This window comes from Meleagris gallopavo, chromosome 28 (genome assembly GCF_000146605.3).
Source record: "Meleagris gallopavo isolate NT-WF06-2002-E0010 breed Aviagen turkey brand Nicholas breeding stock chromosome 28, Turkey_5.1, whole genome shotgun sequence".
In the NCBI taxonomy this organism is placed as follows: Eukaryota; Metazoa; Chordata; class Aves; order Galliformes; family Phasianidae; genus Meleagris; species Meleagris gallopavo.
Genome location: NC_015038.2, coordinates 460,567 through 472,264, shown reverse-complemented (window position 1 = coordinate 472,264; position 11,698 = coordinate 460,567). Strand labels below are relative to the sequence as shown.

The 11,698-nt window shown below is 59.6% G+C and overlaps 1 protein-coding gene across 1 annotated transcript; it reads right to left on the bottom strand.

The window, feature by feature from the left end:
- Positions 1-6: 6 nt before the first annotated feature.
- Positions 7-4,374, bottom strand: SYT2 (synaptotagmin 2). The gene is made up of 8 exons (XM_010724062.2): positions 4,194-4,374; positions 3,930-4,099; positions 3,447-3,563; positions 3,175-3,342; positions 2,898-3,065; positions 2,671-2,788; positions 2,131-2,264; positions 7-1,649 (listed from the first exon to the last, which is right to left on the bottom strand). Exons 1-8 carry the CDS (start codon positions 4,357-4,359, stop codon positions 1,443-1,445), a joined length of 1,248 nt encoding a protein of 415 aa, XP_010722364.1. The 5' UTR covers positions 4,360-4,374; the 3' UTR covers positions 7-1,442.
- Between the last annotated feature and the right edge of the window lie 7,324 nt (positions 4,375-11,698).

Genomic DNA, 11,698 nt, shown 5'->3' with positions numbered 1-11,698 from the left:
GGGTGCAGTGCCGAAGCATCCAATGGCCCCAGGGGGAGCCCAGCTTTGGCACACCATACCTGGGCTTGGGGTGCTGGCATCAAGACACCAGGTGTAGACCCCTGGCAGCATCCCAGTGCCTGGGGCTTCCCCACTGCACCCTGAAGCTCTGCTTCTCCGCTGCAAGCTTGCTCACCCAAATGCCCGTCTCTTTCATAGCCTAACAGTGCCAAACTCTGCGTGCTGAGGACGTTCCAAGGAGCTCCTCTCTCCAGGGCCTTTGCCACAAGGCCTGGGGTGCAGGAAAGCAAAGCAGAGCAGCAAGCACAAAGCTGCTGGGGAGAGCTGCACAGGGACATGGGGACACACTGTGCCCCAGCAAGGACCGGGCTGAACCGGGCAAGGCCATCAGCTTCCCAGCTCAGGGACTTGGATCCAGAGAAGTTCTTACCCAACCAGTGCTGCTGCCAGTAACAGGAATATGGCTTATTCCACCCAGCAGGAGTGGGAAGGGTGGGTGTGACAGCAGTCGGCTCCTGGGGAGCAGCAGCCCATTGGGAATGGGGGGGGGATGCGGCCCCCCAGTGGTGGGATGCAGCCATAGGGTCAGAGTTGCCAGAGCCCCACCTGGGCTGTGCTGGGTGCCCACAATGGGGCTCAGCTGTGGGGGATGGCAACGGGTCCCACTGCAGCTCCTCCAGCACTCAGAGACCTCTCCATGTGAAGCAGCCGCAGGGAAGCATCTGAAGCGATGGGTTTCTACGCTGTGTCATCAGGAGGCAAACAGCAGCTCCAAGCACGATGGGAAACACAGAGCTCCGTGGCTCAGCCCCTGCTGACACCGCAGTGTGGCCCACACTGCATCCCCGGGGTGCATCTCCTCCAAGCGCTCCGTCCATGTGCTCCTCCTGCATCCCCCCAACTCCTGCAGCACAGCTCCGCCGTCCCTGCATACCTCTCCCCAGCAGCAGCCAAAGCTGGAGCAGCCCAGCATCTCATTCTCACCCCACGGGAGGCACAGCAGGAGAGGGGAGGCAGCCAGGTCTCCCGCAGAGGTCATGGATGTCCACGCTGGTGCTGGAGCCCCAAGCAAGCACAGTGAGTGTGGTCATCCCGCTCCGGTGACACCTCCATGCAGCGATGCTCGGCGATCCCCATGGGCAGAACGGAGGCGGTGAGGCCGTGGGTCGGTGATGCAGCACTGGGGAGGGATGTTGGGTGAAGGGGATGGGGCATGCAGCCAGAGGGAGCGATGCTGGAGAATGAAAAGAACCATCCGAGTCTTTAACCTCTTCCCCTGGAAGCTATCGGGACTGTCTGGAAACCCTTCCACAGCTGTCAAAGGGTATTTCAGCTTAAAACAGAACAACGACAACAAAAAAGAACCAAACCAAAGGTTGCGTAACTGAGGTATCAGTAGCTCTGGGTCGCTTTGAATGTCCGCCGCGCCGGCTGCAGGTCTTCTATTTGTTCTTCCCGAGAGCTGCGTCCACTTCTTCCTCTGGCTTCAGTGAGTGCCACTGGGCGATGGGCCGCCGCGGGTTGGCCAGCATGTCAGACCAGTGCCGCAGCTCTGTGCCCGTGGAGTTGAAGCCCGTGAAGATCTTGCCGATGGCTTCGTTCTTGCCCAGCTTGTCGTAGTCCAGCACCGTGATGACCACCTGCACTTTCTGGAGGAGGAAGCTGTCGTTAGAGGGGCAGAAAGGCAGAGCCCCACGGATCCCACAGGGCTGAGTGGCCTCTTTTGGGGCAAAGTCCCCTCCATCCTTCCACCACTCCATTCCACAGAGACAGAGGGTCGCAGTGGGGACTTCGCCCATCCTCACGTGGCCACTCTTTCTTTGCCTGAGCACTGCAGGCCCAGGAGCAGAGGAATGGGTAGATGTGGCACTGAAGGACGTGGTTAGTGGGCATGGCGGGGATGGGGTGCAGTTGGATTTGATGAACTTTGAGGTCTTCTCCAACCTTAATGATTGGATGATTCTATGAAAGCCCCAGCCCTCCCGTCAGCTGGGTTTGAAGGTGCATCTCCAGACCAGGCTCAGGGATTGGGTTCCAGCTGGACCAGCAGCTCAGCAGGAGGCCTCAGACTGCTGGGACGTCCTTCACTTCCCCCCACCCAGATATCCCCAAGGATGTCAGCACACCAACCTGTATCTGCTCAAAGGGGATCTCGAAGCTGAAGGACTCGTTGAAGTAAGGGTTTAAGGTCTTCTTCTTAACTGTGGTCTTCTTCTTCTTCAACCTCTTCCCATTCTGCAGCAGGTGGATCTTCACATAGGGATCTGGGGGAAGGGGGGTGCATCAAGCAGGGCTGGGACTCACATGGGACACCCTGGGGCAGATCTCAGCCCAAGATGAGGGCAGTGTGAGGTGAGCAGTTCGGAGGTTTGTGGATGGAAGCCAAAGCCAAAATATTTCCAATTTAGGGAGTCTCTGGGCAAGGGATGGAGCTGCCCTGCCTGCTGTGGTTCTCCTTGCAGGAGGGCTGGGACCAGCAGATGCCCCATTGATGGAGCAGGAGATGCCGGCAATGAAACCAAACCTTGTCATGCACCGAGAACTGAACTCTACCCTTCCCAAGGGGCAGGGGCTCGTCTTCCCTACAGCCTGACTTCAGGCTGCCTCCAACAAAGGAGTCTGAGAGCACTGGGATGGGTCAGCAGGATGACGCCCCCGAGCAGCACCCACCTGAGAGGCCCCCAACATCCATCTTCTTCAGGTTCTTGGCCTCCAGGATGCAGACAGTGAGCTTGCCGGCCGTGGGCACGTACCGGAGGGAGATGCAGATGTCTCCAAGCTTCTCTGGCTGCCGAGCAGAGCATTGGCAAAAAGGAGGAACTGGGTCAGAGCCGGCTCACGGCACTGAGATGGGTCCATCCCGAGTGCTGTGGTTCATTCCATGTCTCAGCTCTCACCTCCTCCTTCTCACCGCTCTGCAGGTCCCGCCACTCCTCGATGGGTTGGCCCAGATCCACCGTGTTCATGGGCACCTTCACCTCACCAATGATGTCGTGCTTGGAGAAGCGATCGAAGTCATAGATGGCCATCACCAGTGTCTTCCCACCCAACTCTTGGTAAGGGACCTGCACAGGGAAGAGCCACCAGGTGGCAATGAGCCCCAGGGAGCCTTCGGCACCCAGCGAGGCCCAGCTGTGGGTCAGGATGAGGCTGGGGGACAGACAAGGTCCTCACCTTGAAGGTGAAGGTCTCGTTGAAGGCAGGGTTGAGTGTCTTCTTCTGCACCTTTGTCTCATACTTCTTCTTCTTGTCGGGGAGCAGGAACACCTTGACGTAGGGGTCTGAGGTGCCACCCATGTCCAAAGCTGGCAGTTCAGCTGCTTGGAGGATCCCCACGGTCAACTGGAGGGGACAGAGTGCCTTCAGCACAACGGGCTCCCAGCCCCAGATGGGAGATTTTTCCTCCCCAGATGCACCCCCTGGGTAAATCCCAGCCCCTCCAGCACCTGGTTTGCCTGGAAATCATAATCCAGTGAGAACTGCAGCTTGCCCAAGTTCTCTGGCTCCTTCTCCTCTTCTTCACCTTCCCCCTCTGTCAGTCCTGTCTCTGCGTCGTCATCGTCCTGGTGGCCAGAGCAGCACCCAGGGAGAGCAGCACAAGGGAAAAGAGTGCTGTTATGGACAGCACTGGGGAGAGACCAGGGCAAGGCAGGGAGCTGGGTGTTTGTATGGCCCCACTGATCCCCTGGGACACAGCATCCCTCAGTATTTGGGAATCACAAAGGAACCCCTTGCTGCAGCATATAGGTGGGGATATGCACTGCAGCATCATGCCCCAGACCCACTGGTCCCATGAAACCCCCCTTCCCCCGCCCCCATAACGGAGAGATGGTCCAGCTCTGCCCTGCACAGCACCATCCACCTGGAGATCCCCAAACCCTGGGGACACCAAACCAGCAGACCCTTGGCAGCACCCCGAAGGACGTCACCTGGTTGCCCGACTTCATGTCCTTCATGTTCATGGCATTCTTCATGCCTTTGCCCTTCTCCTTCTTGTTCTTCTTCTTCTTGCAGCAGCATTTCTTGCAGATGCAGAAGCAGCAGGTGAGGAGGAGGAGGCCAGCAACCACTGCGATGGCGATGAGGGCCCAGGGCGGCACTGCAGGGACAACAGTTCAGCCTCATCTGGCCCCACCACCCCACACCACGCAGAGATGTGGGGAAGGGTCCTGGGAGGAGGGGCAGCCACTCACAAGGGATCTTGTTGAGCTCAGTCATGAACTTCTCCCTCAGCTTGGCAAACATGTCCTCCTTGCTCTCTCCCGGCCCCGCAGTCTCGGTGGAGTTCTCCATGGTGGCCATGGGCATCGTGGTGGCCGTGGCCTCCGGGGCCATCATGGATGCTTGCTTGAATGTCATGGTGGGACTGGGGAACCCTGCAACACAGCACAGGTCCCTTGGTCCCCGCTGTGCCCCTCAGCAGCCATGTTTCCTGGCCCCTTTACACCTCCAGAGCCCCTACAAACTCCCTGCAGGAGCTGCAGATGCTGGTGCCATCCAGTGGGGCCATGGAGGCACTTCCAGCCCAAATGGGGTTGAGATAACCCGTGTACCCCTGTGCCCTCTCCCACTGGAGATGTCCCCTTGATGGACTCGGTGGCATCATATGGGCCCTGTGGTGGGGCTGTTCCATTGGTCCCTGATTGCATCACAGCACACAGAGTGCAGAGCTGAGCTGCAAATGAAGGTGACATCCCACAGCCCCAGCCATGAGTTCCTCCCTGATGCTCCCAGCCTAAAGCTCACATTCCAGCTCAGCACCGTGTCCCAGCTGTCACCTCCCAGCCCTTCAGGCTCCAGAGCAGTCCCCAAGAATGGGGACACCCAGCCCAAGGGGTGCAGATGTGGCACTCACTTCTGCAGCAAAAGCAATGAGGACACCAGGACCCAATCCAGGTGGCCTCCATAACCCTGGCGTAGAGAAGTAGGCAGAGAGGTTTGTCCCACCCACCCCAACTGAACCCCTCAGAAAGCACCAAAACAGCCCAAACTCATCACTTCCATCCCTGCTGCAGTCAGTGCTAAGGTCACTGCTTCACCACCACCCGAATGCTTCTCTATTGAGAAACCACAGAACCCAAAGGTAGGGCCAAAGTTTTCAGGCTGCTGGTGCTGTTTTGGGGAACCTAAAGCCCAGGACTGCAGGAGGAGGTGCTCACCAGCCCTGAGTGCTGAGCGGGGCTGGCACCAGCCCTGCCTGCAGCTTGGAGCAATGCCTGCAGTGAGCAATGTCTGCTGCAAGCCCTGCCTGCAGCTCTGAGCAATGCCTGCAGCACCGAGCAATGCCCGCAGCTGAGCAATGCCTGCAATGAGCCCTGCTTGCACCAAGCCCTGCCTGAGGGTCTGAGCACCTCCTGCAGCCCCCAGTGCTCCCCTTGGAGCTGCATCAGGACGTGCCCAGCTCAGAAGCTCCCACTCAGCCCCAAACCCTTCCTCTCCCTCAGAGGTCCCAAAGCAGCAGCAGCCCCGCTCTGCTCTCTCTACAGGATGACTTTCTCTGCAAATTGCTGATGAGGACATTTCTGCCCATCTGTTATGGAAACGGCAGAAGCCATATCATAGAGGTGAGGATCCGGGGGCGAGAAGCTCTTCCCTCTCTGCACCCATCAGTGCCCCCCATCCGTCTGTCTGTCCGACCTTCCTGCAATGCCACAACCATGGGTTGCAGCGCAGTGCAAGGAAGCGCAGCCAAGTGGGAGGAGGAGGAGGAGGCAGCCTGCACCTGTGTGCACGTGCGTGTGCAATGTCAAGGAATATGGCCATGCACAGTGGTGTGTAAATCATTGTGCAGTGTGCAAGGATCTGCAAGCACGTCTGCATGCACCGAGGTGCTCGTGTGCACACAGGGCTGTGCGTGTGTCCCCGCACAGGTGTGTGACCTTGTGTGCACATCTGCTCATGGCCATTTTGGGGTGCAAGTGTTATACATGTATGCAGCTCTGCTGGTTGTTCTTGCACACGGGTGTGCATGGTGCTCACATCTGTGTGCGCATGGCAGCACTGCAGCCTGTGTATGAGCACGCAAGCCTGTGTGTGCACATGCTCTGCATGTGAGTGCATGTGTATGCATGGCTGTTTGCAGGTCATGCTTGCACACGTGTGTGCACACCCTGCTTGGAGGGGTTGGTGCACAGCATTATTTTTTGCACTTCTCTGCTTTGTACCTTCTTGCCTACATCACTCTTATTTACTTAAGGAGAAAGTGGCTGCAGAGGTGCAGGGCTGGAGCTGTGGGGCTCCTTCTGCATCCCAGCACCCGCTAAGCAGGGTCACTAATTAGCAGCACTAATTGCTCCCACTGGTGCTGGTGGGAAACTGAGGCACGTGGGGGGGGAGGGGGCTGCCCCTGGGCCCCACAGCCCCACAGCCCCACAGAGGGGGACTCCTCCGCTCAGCCCTAAGGATGACATTTTCCATCGCTTTTGGTATTGCCTTTTCACACCATGAGCCCCAGGGTATCCCCACGTCCCCCCTCTGCCACCACCCCACAGTGTCCCCTCCGTGTGCAGTGCAGTGCAGTGCAGGTATAGCAAAGGCACTGCAATGCAGCGCTGCAGGGCTCAGGTCTGTGTGTTGCTTGTTGTTTTTTTTTCTCTTGCACATTTTTTTCTTTCTGTTTTCTGTCCATTCGAAGGAAAGCTGTTGGGGGAAGGGGAGAGGAGTAGCTCCCTTACCCCCCTGCTGCTGTGTCCCCTGTGCATTCCATTCACACCCATCTCCCCTTGGCTCAAGAGCAGATGGGGGTACAGCACCAGCAGCACCACAGGGCTCTCACCCTCGCCCTGCAAACCCCCATGGAGATCCCCCTGGGATTCCTCCATGCCCTGCATCCAGCTGCAGTTTGGGCTCAGGGAAATCCCTCCGGTGATCCCTTCATCGCTCCCATTCCCATACAAAGCTTCAACCCACAGAGCCTCCGCAAGAAAAAAGGGGGTCCGGAGCTTTCCCCATGCAACAGCCCCCAGGCACAGCAGCACCACAGTCCCCACTGCCCTTGGCATGGAGGGGAAGGGATGGAGATATATGGACCAGAAGAGGGATGGGGCTGCAGCCGTCCCTATCGCAGCTTCCCAGGGCAAAGCAGGGTGCATGGGCAAGAAGTGGGGGCTGCCCAGGACCACAAGGACCAGAACCAGACAGAGGTGTGGGGACATGCGGAAGGGCAGAAAACAGCAGCTAATCGTGATTAATGAAGCTCAGGCAGCAATTAGTGGCGGCACGCCTGGATGGCCGGCTGCAGGAGCTGCGATTTGCCGCGCCCGGGTTCACGCAGTGGCTCTGCCTTGTCCCAGGGTGACCCAAAGATGGGGTCCAACCAGACAGCACATCCCACAGAGGGAAACTGAGGCACAGTGCAAACAACTGCCATGAGGGGGGGAACAGCGTGAGCTGCAGAGAGCTCTGCTGGGGCAGCCAGCACTGATCCCAGCCGAGATGCGGCACAACCCCACACAGGGAGCGGCTGTGCTGGAGGTGCTGCTTTGAGCAAGGACCCTGCTCCTCCATCACAGCCTCTGTGCTATTGAAAGCAGAACCTGGAGATGCAGAGCAGTTAAATACAGTCTTAAAGGTAGCCTTCATCCATCATTTGGCCACCAGATTAATGGCTCAGGACGTTCCCCAGCCGGAACGCGCAGCTCCCTCTGCCCAGCGCTGCTGCAGCTCCCATCAGTGCAGCACACACAGCTGGAACAGCTGAAGGTCGATGGATGCATGGAGCTGGAGGGTGAAGATCGCACCCCACAGCCCCAGCCCACACTGAGCCCAAGGGAAGGGGCTGGGAGTGCTGTGGGGATGGGATCCACAAAGTACACAGGGGGGTGAAAACAAGCGGTGAGTGCACGGTTCCAAAGCGAGCAGCTCTGAGCTGCGCGTGGTGCACCTGACATCCCAGGGCTTTTCTCAGGGTCCCTGCAGGGCTCAGCTGTCCCAGCTGTCCCCTGCCCAGCAGGACGCAGTGTGGGCTGCAGACAGCACTCCCTGGAGCTGCTGCAGTGCCATCAGTGAACGCACAGCAGCTGCTTTTCTCCTGCCCTGTTAAAGCATTTGGCTCCTCAGCGCTTTGGAGACCCCGCGGAAGGCAGCTCCATGGCTAATTAGCAGGGAAGCAAAGCAGAGATGGCTCCGAGGCACCTGCAGAGGCCATGGGGTGCTGGGAGCAGCCCTCCTGGTGCACAGCACAGACACGGCCCCGTGCTGCAGAGAAGTTTTGGCTCATGTGTTGTTGCAGTGCCCTCAGCCCCCACACAATGACACCACGGAGAGCTGCTAACCACCACCAACCCTCCCAAACCACCACCAACCCTCCCCAAACTGCTGACAGGCGCTGCCCATTCCAGCCCGCTCCCCACGCCATGCTGGCTGTGCTAAATAGGGCAACAGAAGGCGCTGGGGCAGAGCCATCCCAAGCAGCCGGCTGTGCACCAGGTTGGCACCACGAAGGCGTGATGTGGCCGTGTTGGTGCTGCTCTGCCCACGCTGGGACGCTCCATGCTGTGCCATGGAGCTGCGGCGTCTCCCAATCAATAGGAGGAGAAGGCAGACAACGGCTCCTGGGGCAGAGCCAGGAGCTGAGCCAGGAGCGCGGAGTCGAGCCGCATCGATTTTGGTTTGGAGGAAGGAGAGTGATGGCACAGTGTTGGCAGCCCCTGCCCACCTTGCCTGCTCCCAGCAAACCTGGGATCCCAATCCCCCAGATCTGTCTGGCTGTGCAGATGGATGAAAGCCGCCGGGCAGCCGTGCAGCTCCAGGCCCTCTGCAGCCTAATCTGCAGCCCTGCGATGCTCCCAGGGATTTGGGGCACACATCACACGTCCTGGAGGAGCAGCACAAACAAACAGGGCTCGCTGTGGTACAAGGTCTCCTGCCCCAGCCATCTTTGGTCACGGCCCACATCCCCAAAGTGCCACCATGCACTGAATCCAGCTCAGACACTGCCATCGTTCCAAGCAGCAGAATGGTTCCTGCAGCCCCTGCAGCACCTGCACAACCACCCCATGGCACCAGGGCCAACCACGCACCACCTCCAGCTCTCTGTGGGACAGATATCCCTGAGCACGGCACCAGGACTGCACCTCCTGCACCTCCTGCCAGCAGCAGTCGCTCCCTCCCGTCTCCCAGCAATGCACCAGCCCAGAGCCCTGCTCTGCTGCACTCTCTGAGGAGGAGCAGAGGAGTAAGGAACACTAAAACGATGCCTTTAAGCAGAACCCACAAGCTTTCCTTGAGACGTGAGCTATGCAGAACACCACAAAGCCAGGAGCCCCTTCTGTGCAGGGCTGTGGACGCAGCACTGCCTGCATTCAGCAGTGCTGGTTTGGTGCAGAGTGCAGGATGGCCACACGAAGGGACACACCGCAGCAATTCAACACAGCACAGAGCAATCCCAGCATGCGGGCTGCAGCATGGGCACATCCCATAGAAGTATCCCATAGGGACAGGGGTGGCCCCTGCCTGGACCCAGTGGTCAGACCCCATATGGTAGCGATGCCCCATGCAGCCAGCATCTGGGGGGATCAGATCCCATGTTTTGGGGCTGGTCGGGATGGGTGATGCAGGGCAGTGGGTGGCACTTAGATTCCAGCCACACACTGCCTAATTTACAGTTTAATTAATAAATGGGGAATTATGCTGAGTTGATCCAATACCTCTGGACGTGCGATGTTATCAAAATCCCATTACCAATGAAGGAAGGCATGAAGAGCAAAATTAGCTTTGGCATCTGAAACATTTCAGCCGATGCGATAACACAATTATTAGGGCTAGTAATCAAAGAGCACTTTGGGGAATGTGGGCTCCTGTGGGAGCTGAACACAGGGTGGGGATGAGGGGGGAGCAGAGGGGCTCCCACCCCAGCAAGCAGAGCGATTTGCAGCCAAGGGCAAAGCGCACAGACAGCCTCCCCTGCTCAGAGCTCAGGGTGTGGGGACGCACAGAGCTCAGCAGGACAGCACTGAGCTCTGCTGCTGGGGCTAGGGGGAAAAGAAAACAACACCGGGGTTGGAAAGCAACTCGATCCCATCTATTTGCTTTGGGTACTGATCTTGCTCGAGGACACCCCACCTCCCTGCGCAGCCAGGAGGAGCAGAAACTCAAGCAATAATTAGGAACCGCAGTCATCTGGCACCGGGAGCTGGGCCTCTGCCAGCAGCACCGTGAGCAGAGAGCAGCACCCGCTGCCGCCCTGCAGGAGCCCTCTGCGCTTCGGTGCCCCTCCATCAGCATCCCATGGGCTCCAGCAGCAGGGAGCTGCTCCCCCAGGAGTGAGTGTTGCAGCACCCAATGAGCTGCTGGGGGGTTGGGGGTCAGTCTGTGTTTTCCTGTCCCCCTCCTGCCGTGGCATCGGGCGGAGGGCACAGAGCCAGGGTTGCCCGAGGTGCTGCGGTGTGGGGGACATTGGCACACTGATACTGCTGGGGTAATGTGGGGGGAGAAAAGCACTCTTACAAGGGATGGGGTCCAGGAGCTCCCAGTAAGGGGATCCCACTGCCCAGTGCAGGGGCTGGAGATGTGCAGGTGACTGGGAACAAGGTCAGATCCATCCCTGTGCTTCACCACCTGCAAGAAGCGGGCAGAGCATCGCTCCCAGAGAACACGGGGCTGTTGGGGTGTCCGATGGGTTCGTGCCATTCCCGAGCAGTGTGGCTCATGTCCCACTGCTCAATGACCTTGGGTGCATCACCTCTCACGGCACCCCACGCTCACCCAGCGCCGCAAACCAGCAAAGCCGCTCTGCTTCTCTGCAGCAGCCTCCAGCCACGAGCACTGACCCCCACGGTGAGGTGAGAGCCCTGGGCATCCCGCAGGGCCCCAGCAGCCCACGGCAGCGTGGCCGAGGAGCTGCGCTAGCGAGGATTAATGCAGCAGGCAGGAGACGACGCCTGCCGGTCGTTGAGCTCCCATACAGCGCGCACAGAGCGGAAAATCTGCAGCAGCACCTGAGTGCACCATCAGGTAGAAGTTTTGCTGCTGCAGAGGGGCGGGTGGGGGGCCCCTGGGCAACTTGAAGTGGTGAAATCCCAGGGTGGGTGTCATCACAGGGAGGATGTCATACCAGGGCAGTTAAGGTCCCAGGGTGGGTGACATCCCATTGCTGCACCAAAGGCGCACGCAGTGCAGGGGGACACACACGGAGATTCCAAAGCTTGGGGTGCAGTTGGGGACCACCGAGCAACGCGTGACACAGTCACCTTGTCCAGCTGCCTTCCCCCCGTGCAATTGGCAGAGCTCTTTTGGGATCGCTGCCGCTCCTCTGAAAGTAGGCTGCGGGCGGGATGTGGGCACACAGCCCCGCGTAGCCCAACGCTGCCGCCCCGCACCGCTCCACCGCCGCACCCCGCGTGCAGGAGGAGCGCGGAGGATGCTGCAGCCCCGCGAACGGACCGGCAGAGCTGGCCGCGATCCAGGACGCGGCGGAGAGCCCCGGGAGCTGCCGGTCCGGAGCCGCGATGCTGCCGCCGTTTACCCGCATCGCACCGCACCGTGGCTGCAGCTGCGGGAATGGGGAACCCCCGGCCATCTCTCAGCGCCGGGATTCCAAGGGCGCTCCCGGCCCCGAACGCGCGTGAGTGCGGGGCTGAGAGTCGCCGGTGGTCCGGGGCGCCCTGAAACCCGGGGGGCGTCCCGCATCCCGAGGGGGTTCCCACATCCGGGGGAGGGGTGGTTCTCTCATCCCGGGGGGGGATCCCGCAGCCGTCAC

What these genes read in the sequence shown, in the direction of transcription:
- SYT2 (XM_010724062.2), bottom strand. Translation starts at nt 4,359, where the DNA reads ATGACATTCAAGCAAGCATCCATGATGGCCCCGGAGGCCACGGCCACC. An exon ending in TGAGCTCAACAAGATCCCTT is followed by an intron (nt 4,100 to 4,193) that starts GTGAGTGGCTGC and finishes TTGTCCCTGCAG; the next exon opens with TGCCGCCCTGGGCCCTCATC. An exon ending in ACATGAAGTCGGGCAACCAG is followed by an intron (nt 3,564 to 3,929) that starts GTGACGTCCTTC and finishes TCTGGCCACCAG; the next exon opens with GACGATGACGACGCAGAGAC.